Source organism: Acanthochromis polyacanthus, chromosome 1 (genome assembly GCF_021347895.1).
Source record: "Acanthochromis polyacanthus isolate Apoly-LR-REF ecotype Palm Island chromosome 1, KAUST_Apoly_ChrSc, whole genome shotgun sequence".
NCBI lineage: Eukaryota > Metazoa > Chordata > Actinopteri > Pomacentridae > Acanthochromis > Acanthochromis polyacanthus.
In genome coordinates, this window is record NC_067113.1 from 10,877,456 (window position 1) to 10,896,134 (window position 18,679).

Sequence of the window (18,679 nt, forward strand, 5' to 3'; positions counted from 1 at the left end):
AGATGTATATTAACAGAAAACATCTGGCTCATTTCTACTCATTTTGATGACATTTTGATGACAAAAATAAGAAGCAAAACAACATAAACATGAGACAAATGACAAAAGTCAGGCAAAAAAAGACAAAAAACAACAATAACAGGACAAAATATTACAAAAATGAGATGAAAACAAGACACAAAATGGCCAAAAAATTAGACTGTCGATAGGAAACAGAACAAAGAGAGACAAAAAATGAGACAAACAACACAAGTGAGACAAAATAACAAAAACAAGACAAAAAAATGACAAAAACAAGAAACAAAACGACAGAAACATGACACAAATGTCAGTTGAAAAACAAAAAGAAGACAAAATACGACAAAACGAGAGACAAAATGATAAAATATGAGACAAACGACACAAAGCAAAACAAAAAATTAGACAGAAAAGTTACAGTGACAAAAAAATTGACAAACAAGACAAAAAAATTACAAAAGCGAGCAACAAAACGACGAAACCATGAGACAAACGACAAAAGTCCAACAAGAAAACACAAAAAAATCACAAAATATTACTAAAATGAGGCCCAAACTGGCAAAATAAAGACACTAAATGTCCAAAAAATTAGACAAACGGTTACTAAGCGATTTTTTAAAAAAAAATGAGACAAACGACACAAGCGAGACAAAAAAAGACACAAAACGACAAAAATGAGAAACAAAACGACAAAAACATCAGACAAACGACAAAAATCAGACAATAAAACAACTAAAACGAGACAAAATATTACAAGAATGAGATACTAAACGACAAAAGAACAATGAACAATCTAGTATTTTACTTTGGGATTAAAGCATCACCTGATGTTGATGTCTTCTGAAAATAGTCTGGTATTTTGTTCAGCTGTATTTGCTCACATTCATTTAAATACTCCAATGGATTACCTTTATAAGCCTGTAGTTCTCAGTCTGTTCAAAACTGATGGTAAAACTCAACTACAGTTAACACGAAGCTTGACTAGTATCTAAAAAGGTAGTCTTTACGGTGTTTCTCCTCTTTGTGTTGCTCTCCTTTCCATGTAGCACAGGAATAAAATGCTGCTGAAAAAGTTAATTTTCCACTGAGAAGACTGCAGCCTTGGAGGATTTCTACATGATGGGTCTAAATCAGAGTTCTGAGGGCTCATGGTGATTCAGCTGAACTTGAGAATCCATTTTTTTTTTAACGCATTAGTACTCTGTTTTCTCCTTTTTTACTTGTATTGATGCTGCGTTAGACAGGATCTGTTTAATGTCTCTGAAGTTAGGACAGTTGCAGTGAGATTGCAGTTTAGTTCTGGGTTTATGAGGATTGTCTTGAAAAATCTGATCCAGACTTTAGAGAATTGTAACGAATGAGGGAAACTTTGCATCTATAGTGCACTTTACACTCTGCTGTTCAGTAAGTCTTCTGTAGTCTCACTTTAATCAGAGAAAAAGCAACTCATTTAAATGAACTCAGACGTCATAGATTTTCCCAGTTTGATCCAAAAATGTAAGATAAACCTGTCAGACAGTCTTTAACCCTCATGTTGTCCTGTGGATCAAATTTTAAAGTTTGAAAATGTGGAAAAGAAATATGTTTTCGCAGTGAATTTTCTGATGTCCACATTTCAGCTATTTCGGGAAATTTTTGAACGTTTTATGGTGGAAAAAAGAAATGTTAAAAAGAATGTTTCTTCAGAAAATTCACTAAAAGAATCAACCAAAATCCAGTGAACAAAATGACAAAAAATGAGACAAACGACACGAAGCAACACAAAAAAGAGACAAAAAAATTAGAAAAGTTACAAAGCAACAAAAACCTAGACAAAAAATAACAGAAGTGAGAAACAAAACGACAAAAAGAAATCCAGAGAATTTCACTGGATTTTGGTGAATGTTCTTAAAGATAATATTAGAAATTTTACTGATATATATGTAATCACTTTAGATATTTTTAAGATTTTTTTGGAAGATTTTTACTCATTTTTTGAAAACATTTACAAGAATTTTCTTCCCAAATTTTTTTGAAATGAAACTTTTAAGGGAAACTTTGAAAGAATTATTGAAATTTTCTTCTTGAAGGTTTTGCAACTTTTCAGAAATTTGGGGATTTTTTTTTCAGACAAGGAAACAATATTTTTTGGGTTAAAGGAGTATTATATTCAGAGATGTTTTTCAGTGTGTTGCAGATTTAGTGCAAACATGCCACTTTAGAGGATCTCTTTTTTTTCATTTTAACACAGATAGATTGATCTGTTCTATTATTTGAGTTTAAAGTCAAACTGCGTCAGTGAAGCTTTATTTTTATGGGCTGTACTGATGACTCACGTATAATATTTACAGATGTTATTGGTCCTCTGTCCTCTGTTACTTGATATACTGATTATAAAATACAATACTTGGGCACACTGCAGTGGAATCCAGCCATAAAATGTGTTAGTAGTAATAATCCAGACGGATACATAAACTGAGTGATGATAGATTTCTCAGTGAGTGGATTCTGATGTTCTGCTTTGCTCTGTTGCTTCACTCTTCACTAATCTCACAAACAATCACACCCGTCCCAGTTTTGTCGGTCCTGCTCTCTTGCATCACTGTGCTTCCTGTGATTATTTGTCTCGTGGTCACACTGTGGATGTGGATGATCTTCTCACAACGTTCTGGTTGGTCTTCTACAGGAGGGACTGACCGAGGCCGGAGCGTTTATCGCAGCAGCACGCCAGGAGGCAGCAATGAAAATGTTAATGGGGAAGATGGACATGGTCAAGGTATTTTATCTATTAATGATTTTAATAACATTATTAACTGAAAATGAGATGATATACACTACCGCTCTAAAGTTTGGGTCATCCAGAGAATTTCATGTTTTCCAGGAAAACTCCCACTTTTATTCATGTGCTAACATAACTGCAGAAGGGTTTTCTAATCATCAAGCTTTTTAACGGATGTGTAGTAAAATACAGTAAAATACAATAAAAATATCAAACAAATACAGTAAAAATACATTTAAAAAAATAAAAATATATTTAAAATATAGTAATAATATATAAAATATAGTAAAAATACAGTCAAAAGTATAGTAAAAATGCAGTAAAAATAGAAAAAATACAGCAAAAATACAGTATGTAAATACAAATGTCATTAAAATACTAATAATGCTGTAAAAATATAGTAAAAGATATTGTAAAATACAGCCAAAATATAGTAAAAATATAGTAAAGAATATAATAAAAATACAGTGAAAATCTCGTTTAATATAGTAATGATACAATAAAAATATAGTAAAAAGACTGTAAAAATATAATAAAAATTCAGTAAATGTATGGTAAAAATGCAATAAAAATATAGTAAAAATACAGTAAAAGTTTAATAAAAAATACTAATAATGCAGTAAAAAAATTGTAAAAATCCTGTATAAAATAATAATAATGCTGTAAAAAACATAGTACAAATACTGTAAACATATAATAGAATATATTAAAAATACAGTAAATATATAATAAAATACATTGAAAATACAGTAAAAATATACACTACTGTTCAGAAGTCTGTGGTCATCCAGACAATTCCATGTTTTCCATGAAAATTCACACTTTTATTCATGTGCTAACATAATTTGACAAGGGTTTTCTAATCATCAATGAGCCTTTCAACACCATTAGCCAACACAATGTAGCATTAGAACACAGGAGTGTTTCTTTCAACAGTAAAGACATTTCTAAGTGACCCCAAACTTTTGTGTAACAGTAGTGTATATTGTATTTATTTGCCACATGGCAGCCTGTAAACTTTGTGTAACACCTACTTGGTTTAGGTGTGAAATCAGCCATCACAGTACATATTTTTGTTTATGGAAGGAAAGGAGGGAAGTAAACAAAATCTGCTCTGTAAAAACAAACTGGGCGTGATTTTTTTCTTTTTTACAAATGCTGTGATCCTTTCAAAGAGAATACAGTTTATCACAAAGTGGCTGCTGGTTACAAAAGGCCTCATCTGCTTTCTGTATGATTTGAAATGACCGCTCTGTGTGCTATCTAACCCCAGCTCAGACCTATAGAAGCCATCTGAGCTCCACTCCCAGCCACCCGTCATCCTCGTTGGGCAGCTCTAGCTCCAGACTGGGCCCAGGCCCCGGCCGCAGGCCCAGAGGTAGGCCCGCTCAAATCATCTAGAAGTCAGCAGAAGCAGGAATGTGCTCATGACGATGTGAAAAACATTTCAGGTCTTTTTGATGAACACTCTCGCCACAACACGTCTGACTCGGTGTTTGGTCCTCATGGCAACACGGGAGGACGTCCAGGATCAGCAGACTTCAGCCACAACACGTCCAGCTCCAACTCACCCGTCAACTGCAGAGGTACAGGCGTGTTTTAACCATCAGGCTGTATTTACCTGGAGATTCACTGGATTTAATGTTCATTTTGCTGTAGAACTGACTCTTCACATGTAGTATTCTGTCCTTAAACCCCGTGACGCATTATAACTCGCTGATATAGAACGCTAACGTCTGTTTCGGTCTTAGACACACCTGATCGGCAGCTTCGCTCAGCCAGCCTCTCTAGCGATGATGTCGTGGGTCTCAGCCAATCACAGCAGAGTCTGTCGCGTAGTTCCACCCTTCCATACGACCACACACCCCAGAGGGCCCAACCACAGCGCGGAGTGAGAAGCAAAACCCGCCCGTCATCTCCTGGGAGTGAGATGGTGACACTGGAAGAGTTTTTACAGGAGAGCAACCTGCAGTCTCCTCCTGTGGTAAGAATAATACAATTATATATTAAATATAAGTGGCTTTCAATGTGGTTAAATCTGTACAAAGCAGGTGTTGTTTGCTAGTGTTGGAATAAATACTAACAAACAGCATAAATACAAGCAATTATAAGTATATGCTTAATATGTAAACTTCTTTTTTTACAATTTAAATGCACCATGTTACTTAGAGAAGTGCCCCACACTATGTAATATTCACTCGACAAACGTTAACAGAAGATGACAAGTTATTACTGCAGTTTCCATGGTTTTAGAGAGCGATATTCTGCATTGACAGTATCAAGACAAAGTGAAAGAAGCATCTTCAAAAGCACAGATGAGTCACCGTTAAAGAAAACAGCTAAATGTTATTTTTTACATGAATCATAAATTCCTGTTGGATGGTGCAGACGTCAGTATTGGACCGGTTACCCACCAAGAAAAACACTGATAACAGACCAGCAGTAAGTCATGAAGTCAGTCTGAGCCAGCTTGGACATTTTAGATTCACTTCATTCTTTAAATATTGGAGCTGAAGTTTCCTTTGTGCTGTCACACATCACTGATCAAACTCCTGAACTGAGCTTTGAATGTGTCCCTGGCTGAACATTTAGACTAAACAGAAGACAGTGAATCTTACAATATTGTGATGCATTAAAGATTTTAATTACTGCTTACTGAAGCCTCAAGCCACTGAAATCTGCTGATGTTTGAATGTTTGTCAAAGCTTCACACATTACAACCAGAGAACAGGTGTTTTTGTTGTTTAATGCAGGTTCTTATAGGTAGCAGCAGCAATAAAGGTCAAAACTAGTAAGTTGTACATTAAAATGGCATTACGATGCAAAAACAGTGACTTTATCCTGAAGCTCTGTTCTTATTTTATTGTGTGTTAAACATCTGCAGCTTTAACAGCAGAGACTTTTCAAGGACAGATTGTTTGACTGCTTTTATGTGGAAAATAAAAGACAAAGTAGAGATGTCACGTATGTTTGTAGGTTAAAACTGTGTAGGAAGAAGCTGAACTCTCCAGTGGATAATTAGGAACACTGTATCATCAGTAACTATTTCTTCCCACCACTTTTCCTGCAATAAAGAGTCAAAAATGCCCAAAAAACTAAACTAAAAAAAAAAACCTTTTCAGTTTTGAAGTCATGAATATGAACATATATTTTAGTATCTTTTCCACGGTAGAACTCACAGCCACAGAAACATACAAAGAGAAGTCCTGAGCGCTGACAGAACCCTGAATATGCCTCATTAAAATGGGGTTCAAGCTCAGATGTTAAATGTTTTGTCAATAAACCATGCATCCTCTAAATGTTGGACTGGACTGAGTTTACTTGGAGGCTTTTATCTGAACTCTAAAACCTAATAGAGATGTTTAATGTCTTTGAAAAGCCGAAGAATTGTAAAGTCTTTGAAACTGCTGATATATCTTTTTTCCTTCACATTGCACCTTACAAGAAAAAGACGATAAGACGTTTTATTTATGTGATGATAGCAGGCTACGCTCCACCTCTGGCTCATGAGGGGATATTTTCTGAGTGAGCAGCAGACACTCATTCACACGTCATTTCCAGTCATATGAAATCCCTTCTTATCGCCTCTGATCCAACTCTTCTGAGGCCAAGTCTCACCTATAAATTAGTTGCTTTAGTCCAGCAGGCATCTGTTCTTAGTGAAAAATCCAGACTTGTGAAATCAGTATGAGAATATTACTGTCAGTCTGTTGAATCCACCCACTATAATTCTTATTGATGGTCCTGCAGAGTGGGAGATGTGTCGACAACACACATTCCTGTGGAAACCAGATACTAAATACTGGATGATTCAGATAAGAATGCATGTTTCTATCGGTATAAATATTAGATGTGATTCCCGCCCTTACTTCAAAGGTTTTTAACTTTAACCAGCAGCAGAGATCTAACTGTAGATCATACGTGTTCCTCCAGCTGGAGCCGGTTTACCAACATCAACAGTCGGTAGATTCTAAAAAGGCAGAAGTATCAAAAACCACACAATGGCAACTAGGGTGTAAGATAAAGGAGCTGGTGGATGAAAAAGCATTTGGATGGTGAAGAAAAATGTCCTCATGACTCTGTAGCAGGTTAAGGATGATCTCCAGGAGACAGACGTACAGGTTTCCTTGGAAACGATCGAGAGATGACTTCATTGTTTAATTTATTTCAGACACGTCACAGTGTCGTAAAATACAAGAGAAAATAACTACACAATACAAAAAAACACCAAACCAAATCCCAAACCTAAACAATGTCTGAGTAGGATGAAGTTTAACTTATGAACTCCTATCCTACACACCTGTACATCTCAAGTCGTTCTGTTTCTTGTTTACATCAAACCTTAGATATTTATACCGCTTTACAAACTCCACAACACATTTACTTTTCCACATTATTGTATTTTTTTCAAGCAATCTTTTTTGTATTAGACGCTTGATACATATTGATGTAACTGATGTAAAATAAATGTAGTATTCATTATTTTATTACAAATTCAGTGTGCTGAAGCACAGAGCCGATAAAGAAATCATGTGTAAACCAACGTGCAGACTAACGGTCAGGTCTGTATATCAGTAGATCAGCATTAACAGTTCACTGTTAAAAACCACTAAGATTCTGAGTGTACCATTAGTATAACAGTGACCATTAATAGATAGATAGATAGATAATTTGCACTACTTAAACTCTAGAAATGTAAACTTTTTCCTTCTGATTGTCCTGTTCATTTTAATTTCTGTCTGCAGGTTTCTACAGGAAGCAGGGAAGACTTGATGACTGACTATTTCACCAGAAGCCCCGCCCCTTCAGCTCTCACCGGCAGAGATCAGGCCACGCCCACCAGCTACGTCACGCCCACCGTCCAGCCGTCTGGCCAGAGGCCAGGTCAAAGTGTGAAGCCTTCACCCCGGCAGCCTGTCGGCCAATCGCCAGCCTCCGGCCAGCCAGTCGGACAGAGGACCAGCCAATCACTGAGCAGAGCCTTCAGCCTGGCCTCGGCCGACCTGCTGCGCTCCAGCGGGCCGGACAGCTTCCGTGGAAATGAGGGGTCTGCTGGACAGCCAGATGTGGTGGTCCGGCGGCCGGGCGGAGGAGCTAACGGAAGAGAGCGTCCGCTGTCCGCTCGTTTCGCCGCTCCGGCCGGTCACCATGGAGACGGCAGCTTCGTGAACCCAACTATTCACCACTCGACCTCCCTCAACCTGCAGACAGAGAGGTACGCCGAGAGGGAGAGGGACAGGGACAGAGGGAGGACCCCCGTCTCCCGGAACAGCCCCTCCACATCCTCCACCCATCACCGTGGAGAGGTTGCCATGGTGACCCCCGTCAGGGCCGTACCGGTCTCACGGCCCGATGACGCCTCAGAGCACGGGGAGGTCCTGAGAGACGGACGGTCAGCAGAGACCTCCAACACAAAGAAAGACGGCGAGAGAGCGAGGTGTGGCTCCATTGAACGCCCCAAAAGCACACCAGCGTCCCCCGACCCCAACAACGACCCCCAGACTGTGTGGTATGAGTACGGCTGTGTCTAAATGCTGAAATGAATGGACGGCTATGAGTGTCTAAAGACAGGGACCAGATCCTCTGCTGGAGCTGCACACTGGTGCTCTCATCCTGGATCCAAACCCTGAGACAGATCGATCAGTGGTGATCTGAGCTCTCTGTATTGTAGATTAAAGTTAGAACTCTGGAAGTCTATGCTAAGTTTTGTTCCAGTACAGAATCAACCACTCAAAATCTGTGTCCAGGGCTCTGTCTAATCCATGTAAACATCTCTGCATAAAAGAATCCAGTGTGTTTTCTGACACGTGCTTCTGTAGATGAACGACCAGCCTTGATCCCATTAGAACACCTGCCAATACGGTCATCCGTTAGGAAGCTTTATGAGGTAGCTGCTGGGATTTCAATCACGTCACAACTCTACCGCGGACTCTACAGACTCCAGACTTGTGGAGTCTGAAAACTTCCTCTCACCAGTTTTCATCACACAGAGATGGAAGCAGTACGGCTTTGACCTCCATCACTGATGGTCTCTTCCAGATGTAAACTTGAACAGCACAACACTAAAGGTGTCTGAGGATCTGAGAGCTTCTATTGTCACCATGTTTACTGAGACCCTGCAGGATTTTCTCCAGGAGCCACCAAAGGAGCTTTTTTTGTGTTTTTTAAATGGTGTTAGTATTGATTGCTAAATGAAATGTGGATGTTTTTCCCCAGACAATGATCCAGGTGTTAGATTTTTAAGAGCGCTTTTTTACCGAGCACAAACGGAGATGGAAGCTGCAATATCTGTGAGAATCTAAAACACTTAAAGCCTGCAGGGACAAGAACAGAGGACCAGAACACTAAGAGGGAACTCTGACTGCCGACTGACACGCTGGCCCTGCACAGGTTTACTTGGATTACACCAAATCTGCAGAACTTTAGTCCAGGAATTAGCCTGAACCATTTGACTGAACTAAAAAAAGGATGAGTAGAGCAACTGAATGTAGCAGCTTCTGTCTTTTCTGCTATCAAGAGCAAACACTGGAAAAGGCTAGAGAGGAGCTGAGGACAGGCGACAGATCAAACAGAGACGAGGAAAGAGAAAGAGTGGTGAGAGAGAAAGATAGATATAGAGACGGACGGAGAGGATGGAGATAAACAGGACAGACATGGAGGGGCTCCTCCCTGTTAAATTACAGTCTTTCTCCCTCCAGCTTTAGATTCTGTCCCAGCATGCAACACTCTGACACTTTACTGGAAATGTTGCTCTACGCAAGCCAATACTAGCCTCACAAACACACACACACACACACACACACACACACACACACACACACACACACACACACACACACACACACACGTACATGTAATGACACATGCAGACACACAGGCATTGTCCTTGAGGGGTTGGTGGTGGCTTCGCTAACCATCGAGCTGGACTTAATTCTCACACACTGACCACAGGGTGAACCACTGTGTTTTGGTAGGTCGTCCTGCTGCACGCTACGTTAGTCAGACAGCTAGAAGCACAACAGACTGAGAATCAGAATGAATTCAGAGCAACACACCCGCTGTCTATGAATGAAGTGACAAACGAGAGTTTAGAGTTTTATGGTGACTGAATGCACCCGAACAAAGTCATCCAAACGTCTCAAATATATATCCTGATGCACATTAAACTTTAACAAATGCTATGCTGGTTAGCACAACTACTTGGTATTGGATGATACACAGCAGGAGGAAGCAATAAGGATAACATTTAGCTCAGTTCTGAATCCCTTCGTCCATTCATCAGAAACAGTTGTGATTATTATTTATTCATCCTGGTCATTGTTCAAACAGACATTCAAGTACTCTTTCTGGTGGTCATTTGCTGCTTTCTTTGGTTTTATTGCTGTAGACTGAATATCTTTGGGTTTAGGACTACAGGAAAGGCAAAAAAAGACATTTGAAAGTTCAAGGTTTCACTCTTAGAAGTGGATTGTGATATTTATTATTAATATTCTGACAGTTTAAAGTTTAAACAGTCAATCAAATAATGAAGAAAAGTAATTTACAGATGAACTCAAAAGTTTGGACCCACCCAGTCATTCCACTTTTTTCTGTTTTAGTGATTTTCTGCTGTGTCAAACAGAAACGATGACATCAGCACTATGAAAGATCGCATTTGGAATTATACAGCGATACGTGTAAACAAACAAAGTAAAGCTTTCAGTGTTAGATTTATCACAATGATCTCCTTTGCTTTGGTAGCAGCTTTGCACACCATGACTTCATGACCTGGAGCTTTTCCAGCAGCTCTGAAGGACTTCCTGCGTAGATCCAGCACCTGTTGGCTGCTTCCTTTCACTCAGTTTTCCATTCCATCCAGACCGTCTCAGCTGGGACAGGTTGGATGATCGAGAAAGAAAAATCTCAAATTTGGACTCATGAGAGACAGATTTTCTCTGATCAACTATGTTCCTGGTGTTTCTCAGTCAAAGCTTCATCTTCTGGAAGATCCTCTGATCCACTCGGTCTTCTCCAGGCAGCTGATTTTCAGAGGCGACTCTTTGAACTGTGGAATCATCGTTGTGGCTTTTGATCTGATAGCTGTTGATCTGGATGTTGCTAACCTCCTTGGCAGCAGACAGATTCTTCTTCCTTTTGCTCTTGAAATCCCAGTTTCTGATGGATCTTTCCTCTGACTTAAAGTCTCAAAGTAAAGATGAACTGTTGTTTGTCTTTGCTTAGCGGAGCAGTTCCAGCTATGATGTAGATCAGTGCAGGATTTAAAGAAGACTGTTTGCTGTATAGGACACAGTACAACTGACGGTCTCATGAGGTTCCACCAGGTAGCTTCTGACGATTCACCAGTCCAGATGTTGCTGGTGTGCAAAGCTGTCATCCAGACAACCAGAGGTTACTGTGAGGAAGATGAGGAGCTGTGTCCAGACTTTTGACTGCCCAGATGAGATGATTGATCCAGAAATAATACAGCTAATTTATTATGACCACAACCAGCAGTGCTTCCTGTTGATCACAGCACTGATAAACCAGAGATCTCAAAGGGATGAACGTTAGCAATAAGACAGATCATTACACAGAATACACTACCGATCAGAAGTCTGGGCTCATCCAGACAATTCCATGTTTCCCATGTAAACTTTTATCCATGTGCTAACATAACTGTACAAGGGTTTTCTAATCATCAATGAGCCTTTCAGCACCATTAGCTAACACAATGTAGCATTAGAACACAGGAGTGATGGTTGCTGGAAATGCTCCTCTGTACCCCTATGGAGATATTCCATTAAAAATCAGCTGTTTCCAGCTACAATAGTCATTTACCACATTAACAATGTCTACACTGGATTTATCATTCATCATTCATTTCATGTTGTATTCACTGAGTAAAAATCAAAAATAAGGACATTTCTAAGTGACCCCTGACTTTTGAACGGTGGTGTATCTAATGCTGACTTACTGACCAAAGCTGAAGCAGAGCTTCACTTAAGAGTTAAGATCTTTTTTAAACCATTTCAGTTTCACAATTACCAGCACCTCTGACATTTAACTTCAGTCTCTCAACACCTACCACCTCCAGATGTCTTCCATTCTGTCACATCTGACTGGATTTGTCATCAGTTGTGTCATAGACAACCTTTGCATTGAGTTATTTATTCTTTATTCTGTCTGTCTGAAGGTCACAGGTTTTGGGTACTGGACACACACGAGTGATTTTGGTATCAGACTGGTGGATGACTGAATTTGAAAACATTTTAGTCCATTTCAATAGAAAGAAAATGCAGACGTGGTGTTTTGTCTTTACTGCTGTAAATTCAGACCTGTCCCATAAACCTGCATTAGAAAGATTCCAGAAGCACTACAGCAGTGATGATGATGATGAGGAGGAGGAGGATGAGGAAGATGTAACACTGGAGACTGAGATCTATGTCTGACACATTGTGAAGATAAATCTCATGTCGATATTCCACCAGCTAAATTATTTCCTATAACGTTTGTACAGCATGTTAGAGTTTATGAACCACTCAGATATTAGGAGTTTTTTAAATGTTTGTTGATTCCCAAATAGAAAATCTAAATCAGAGGATTTCCTGTAAACTGGTAAAACCTGTGATTCCACTGTATAATTTTTTATATTTGTAGATTTTCTACAGAAGTAGATATGAGCAGATTCAGTGACAGGAAGTGAAACTCTTTCGGTTACCGCTGTCATTTCTGATTCCTGGGTTTGTTTGTTTGTTGCCTGTTTGTGCCTCAGAGCATCACAGCATTGTCACTTCCCAAAGCCTTTAGGTCACATCTGCGTGTTTGTGTTTGCTGTTTTCAGTTTTCTGATGTCAAAATGGGGAAAAATGGATTCTCAGAAGCAGTTTAATATTGAAATGACACCATCGCTGTCTTGTGTTTCCGTGTTAATGTGTGTTAATGTGTGTGTGTGTGTCTGTTGTGTTTCTTCTTGTGTGTCCATCTGTCTCTTTCATTCACTCCCTGCCTGTCAATCTGTTCCTTCTGCTGTCCTCCTTCAACCAAACCTCTGTGATCTCTGTCTCAGAGTTTCCTCATCTCGACACCGTTGTGCAAGTTTTACTGAGTAAAAAAATAAAATCGCAACACGAGGGACAGGAGATAGCTGTGGCGTTAAGAGGAGAAGTGAAAGAAGAAGGTGTCGTGGAGCGAACGTCACCGATGCTTCCTGCTGTAACTGGAATTACTGCTGCTGTAGCTCACTTTCTGAACTTTCTGCCTGCTATGCTGTGATGTGACTACTGCTAAAGACTGTTTAAAGGCTTCTGCTTTGATTCAGCTCAATGATGATGTTATTACACACAAAAGCTTTTTGGTAATAAAGATTTATAAAGTTGAACTGATGGTCACTGTGTCAGCTGCTTTTTTCATGAAGCATGAAGTCTCCATCAGACAGTCCAAATATCCCAGAAGTAAAGTTTATTTCAGGACATTCAGTGAGCAAAGCAGAGGTAGGATAATACAGCGACTGTTGGCGTCCTTCCAGCTGATCGTGTTCAGGTTCCTGGACTTTTGCATGCCGTCTAATGTCACACTGTTGTGACGTCCTGAGACACCTGAATAGAACACAGCCTCTGTTGTTGGAACTCTGCTTTGCCTGGTATGACAAGTCAGAGGAGAACTGGCTAACACTGGGACACCAGAAATACATCAGGTTGAGTCTGTTTGGAGTTTTATTCCATGCTTGATTTTCAGTATTTATATTTACATCTGACTTCAAATTGTCTCAATTAATGTAAATTTATTTAATGTGTTTGTATGTGTAGTTATTTAAAAAATGATGGTATGTGCACAGTGGTCAGTGGTTAGTTCTGTCGCTTTACAGCTAGAAGATCCCCGGTTCGTGTCCCGGCCTTCCTGGGATCTTTCTGCATGGAGTCTCCATGTTCTCCTGTACATGTGTGGCTTTTCTCCAGGTTCTCCAGCTTCCTCCCACAGTCCAGAAACATGCTGAGGTTAACTGGTGATTCTAAACTGTCTGTAGGTGTGAATGTGAGTGTGATTGTTTGTCTCTGTGTGTAGCCCTGTGATAGACTGTTACCTGTCCAGGTGAACCTTCACCCTCAGTCAGCTGGGATAGACTCCAGTCCCCATGACCCTGATGAGGATTCAGTGATGTATAGATCATAGATGGATGGTTTATTATAGATTAAACATTAAGTTCATTAATAATTCAAATGATTCAGAACAGCTTTGATATCAATCAGGTCCTTTTTGTGGCTAAATGTGGCAAAATGCAGCTGCAGCCCCAACTGTTATTGTGCGAATACATGTGGTGTGTATATTTTAAACACATAGTGATTGTTATTATTTTAAGTACTGATATTAGTGCTAAACATCCACTGACTCAGATCATAAACCTTTAGCTTTATATCTGAGTGGATTAACAACAAAAAGCATCACTATATGGAGACAAATGCTAATTTTTGCAAAACAAAAGTAAAGTTTCCAGAACTGATCAGTGTGTATACAGTCAGGTCCATAAATATTTGGAAACTCACAGTTTTCAGGATTTCACGTCTCTACACCACAATAGATTTAAATGAAACAATCCAGATGTGCTTTCAGTGCAGACTTCCAGCTTAAGTGTGAGGGTTTTTTTTAAATCCACATCAGGTGAACGATGGAGGAATTATAACACATTTTAGATGAACCCTTCACATTTTTAAGGAACCAAAGTAACTGGACTAAAAATCATAAATCAAATTGTCACTTTTAATATTTGGTTACAGATCCTTTATAGTCAGTGCCAGCCTAAAGTCTGGAACCCATAGACATCTCCAGACGCTGGGTTTGATGTTCTACCAGGACTCTGCTGCTGCTGCCTCACTTCCTGTTGGTTCTTGGAACATTTTTACTTCAGTTTTGTCTTCAAGTGAGATGCAGCACAGTTGGATTAAGGTCAGGTGATTGGTCATTGCAGAACATTTCCTTTCTTTGCTATAAAAACTCTTTGGTTCCTTTGGCAGTTTGCTTGAGGTCATTGTCTATCTGCACCATGAGGCTCCGTCCAATGAGTTCCATCCACTTGTCCAATTACTTATGGTCGTTTTAAAAGGTGTAATTCCTCCACCGCTCACCAGATTTGGAAATAAATACCCTCAAATTAAAGCTAAAGGTCAGCACTTAAAGCACATCTGCATTATTTCATTCCAAATCTGTTGTGGTGGAGCTGAAACACTGAAAATTGTGTTCATGTCAAAATATTCATGGACCTGACTGTATGTCTCTGTAGGAAGATGAAACCATGACCAAAATTTCAACTGAAAAAAAAAAAATGTAATTCAGCACAAGAGGTTTCATTCATGCAACATCGCCTCTCTTTCTTACCAACACAGGAACCAAATTGAACATGTGCTTACAGGAGATACTTTCAGGACATCAGGTGCTCTGTCATTTCTATAGTTTGGTATGTTGTGGTAAATGAAGTCATTTTCAAGTTTCACTGCTAATCCAGCTCTCACTCTGCATTTTTTTTTTTTAATTTCCTGACACCATGAGCGTCACTTTCTTCCTAAAGGTCAGTGAACATAGAGATGTAGCAGTGGAGGAGAGAAGTCTGCAGAGTGTGGCATTAGATGCATGATGAGTGCACAGAGAGCAGGGCAACTGTTTGTCTGTGGCTGAGGTGAGAAACGAACGTAACTGACAGGAGGAACACAAACCATGGAGGGGAAGATGTTGTAACAGGAAAGTGGTGAGCAAAAATCTGAATCTCTGGAGCTCCCACCAACTACTCTCATTATCAGTCACACTCAGCTTTATTGGCGCCAAATGTTTTGACTGAAATAAATATGTATGATTTATAAAATAAGTTAATTTAGGTGGTTATACTGCAATGTGTTTACTGTCATTAATAAACACTACCAGTCTTTAGTTTGGACACAGCTTCTCATTTTATGGTTTCTCTTTATTTTCATGACTGTTTCCATTGTAGATTCTCACTGAAAGCATCAAAACAATGAATGAACACATCTGGAATTATGTAGTAAACAAAAAAATATGAAATAAGTCAAAACATGTTTGATATTTTAGATTCTTTGATTCCTGCTTTGAACACTCTTGGCATTCTCTGGATGAGCTTCATGAGGTAGAACCTGAAATGGTTCTCCAACAGTCTTGAAGGAGTTCCAGAGATGCTGAGCATTTGTTGGTCCTTCTGCCTTCACTCTGAGGTCCATCTCATCCCAAACCATCTGGATTGGGTTCAGGTCAGGAGACTGTGGAGGCCAGGTCATCTCCATCATCTCCTTCTTGGTCAGATAGTCCTTCCACAGCCTGGAGGTGTGTTTAGGGTCATTGTCCTGTTGGAGAATAAATGATGGTCCACCTAAACCAAACCTGATGGGATGTCATGTCACTGCAGCATGCTGTGGTAGCCATGCTGCTTCAGGGTTCCTTCAGTTTGGAATAAATCCCCAACAGTGACCATCACACCTCCTCCTCCATGCTTCATGGTGGAACCATGCATGTATAGACCATCCCTTCACCTTTTCTGGTCTCACAAAGAAACTGAGGGTGGAACCAAAGATCTCACATCTGGACTCATCAGACCAAAGTCCAGATCTCCACTGGTCTAATGTCCATTCCTGGTGTTTCTGGGTCCAAACTAATCTCTTTTGCTTGTTGCTTTTCCTTAGTAGTGGTTTCTTAGCAGCTATTGGACCATAATGGCCTGATTGGTCAGTCTCCTCTGAACAGTTGATGTAAAGATGTGTCTGCTACTAGAACTTTGTGTGGCATTTATCTGGGCTCTAATCTGAGCTGCTGTTAACTTTCCATTTCTGAGGCCAGAGACTCGGATGAACTTCTCCTCAGCAGCAGAGGAGACTCTTGGTCTTCATTTCCTGAGGTTGTCCTCATGGGAGCCAGTTTGGTCGAAGCACTGGATGGTTTTAGAGACTGAACTTGGAGATACATTCAGAGTCCTGGTAGTATCTATGTAGTTCCTAGATGGTTCTTTGAGGATTCATTCAAAGTTTTTACTATTTTCAGGACTGACTGACCTTCAGTTCTTAAAGTAATGATGGACTGTCGTTTTAGCTGATTGGTTCTTGTCATAATATGGATTCGAACAGTTGTCAAATAGGACTGTCAACTATGGACCAACCTGACTTCTGATGGTTCTAATCCAATTAAGAAGGCAAGAAGTTCCACAAATGAACCTTGACAAGAAACACCTGTGAAGTGGAAACCATTTCAGGTTCTACCTCATGAAGATCATCTAGAGAATGATAAGACTGTTCAAAGCAGGAATCAAAGCAAAGAATCTAAAATATAAAACATGTTTTGACTTATTTCACATTTTTTTGTTTACTACATAATTCCATGTGTTCATGAATAGTTTGATGCCTTCAGTGAGAATCTACAATGGAAATTGTCATGAAAATTAAGAAAAAACATTAAATGAGAAAGTGTGTCCCAACTACAGACTGGTAGTGGAGGTCTTTCCAATCAACATTAAAAAAAAGTTTTAAAATCGATTTTTTTTATGAGAAACAAGTGAATTCTCCTCATTGAACCACTGATCTGTGAGAGGTAAAGAACACCACTGCAATAGATATTGATAGAAATTGTGAATAATGGACTTAACAATGAGATAAAATATTTTTTGTTTGTTGTTGTTGTTGTTGTTGTTGTTTTTGCGTTTCTGACACTTCCTGAGAAATGAATACCAGATTCAGAAGGAAAGTAAACGCAGCTGTAACCGATCTGATCTACAGCAGCTCTGAGTGGAACAGAGGTGTCATTTTCTCTGGAAACTCGGGGTTTTTCTGCCTTGCTTTGGATCGACTCTATATTTCGAACATCGCTCCGGCTTCAGGTTTGATTCATCGCTGCTGTTTGCGGTGAGAGGAGGCAGGAAGGGAGTCAGAGAGCAGCGGTCAGTCTGAAACAGACCGGAGGAGGAGAGCAGAAACCCGGTAAGAAACCCGCTTTAGTCCCGTTATTCATCTCCGTAAGTTGTGGTTGAACTCCGGAGCTTCTGTCGTACTTTTATCTCTGAATGAACGGAGGAGATCTGCTGCTGTGTTCTGGATGAGAGACGCTCTGGTTTATTTCTGCGTTTGGAGCTGAGGTTGGATTCTGCGGGTTCCTGTTGAATGAGGTTCTGATGGTTCTGTGTGGACTCACACTGGGTCTACTGGCTCTCCACTTCTCAGGGATTATTCATGTCAGTCGTTCTTTGGCTGCTGTTGATGAAACTGAAGTGTTTACTGAGAGAAGCAGGAAGGGCTGCAGGTTTTATTTCTGCTGATTTTCTGCAGATCTTCATGTAAATCAAGAAACACCACGTGTTTGTTAAGGACTGACTTTATTTAACTCATCTTCACCTGGTCTGGCTCCATATTCAGGATAAACCTCCATTCAGCTCAGCTACTGTCCATCTGTGAGTGGAGGAATTTTAGAAGAATACTGTGATGGTGCTGTTATGCTGTTACACATACACACACACACACACACACACACACACACACACACACACACACACACACACACACACACACACACACACACACACACACACACAATAATATGACATATTTACAAATGGACATACAATGATTATTTATGTGGATGGGACGGTGCTTGTTAATGAACATATGATCTCATAGCTTTACATAAAGTTGCAATAAATAATCCAGATTTAGCACCAGGCTAATTGCCATCCGTTGTCCCAAACATAAAAGAAAAACATACAGACGTATAAAAATCAGTATAGTGTTGCGTTGCAAACATGCTCTCAGAGAAAAGCTTGAGAAGACACCAATAATACATTTGTCTGTATCAAACATATGGATGGATATATTTAGAGGTAACTACTTTGAGCTGCATTACTTGTTTTATTTCTGTTCAGTTTTCATGAGCTGCCATTTAAGTCAC

General features: G+C 39.6%; 2 protein-coding genes across 2 annotated transcripts in view; both read left to right on the top strand.

Annotated features, from left to right (window-relative positions):
* The window catches only part of ccdc88c (coiled-coil domain containing 88C), a 93,858-nt gene extending 80,721 nt beyond the window's left edge, over positions 1-13,137 (top strand). Inside the window, exons 27-31 of the mRNA XM_051938922.1 lie at positions 2,684-2,773; positions 4,050-4,154; positions 4,228-4,362; positions 4,528-4,760; positions 7,522-13,137. Coding sequence (XP_051794882.1) covers positions 2,684-2,773; positions 4,050-4,154; positions 4,228-4,362; positions 4,528-4,760; positions 7,522-8,307 — 1,349 coding nt within the window. The 3' untranslated portion in view covers positions 8,308-13,137. The remainder of the gene's footprint in view (positions 1-2,683; positions 2,774-4,049; positions 4,155-4,227; positions 4,363-4,527; positions 4,761-7,521) is intronic.
* Positions 13,138-17,479: 4,342 nt separating this feature from the next.
* LOC110954737 (ovarian cancer G-protein coupled receptor 1) overlaps positions 17,480-18,679 on the top strand; it is a 35,220-nt gene continuing 34,020 nt past the window's right edge. The window contains exon 1 of the mRNA XM_022199412.2: positions 17,480-17,718. The gene's annotated coding sequence lies outside the window, so the exon portion shown is untranslated. The remainder of the gene's footprint in view (positions 17,719-18,679) is intronic.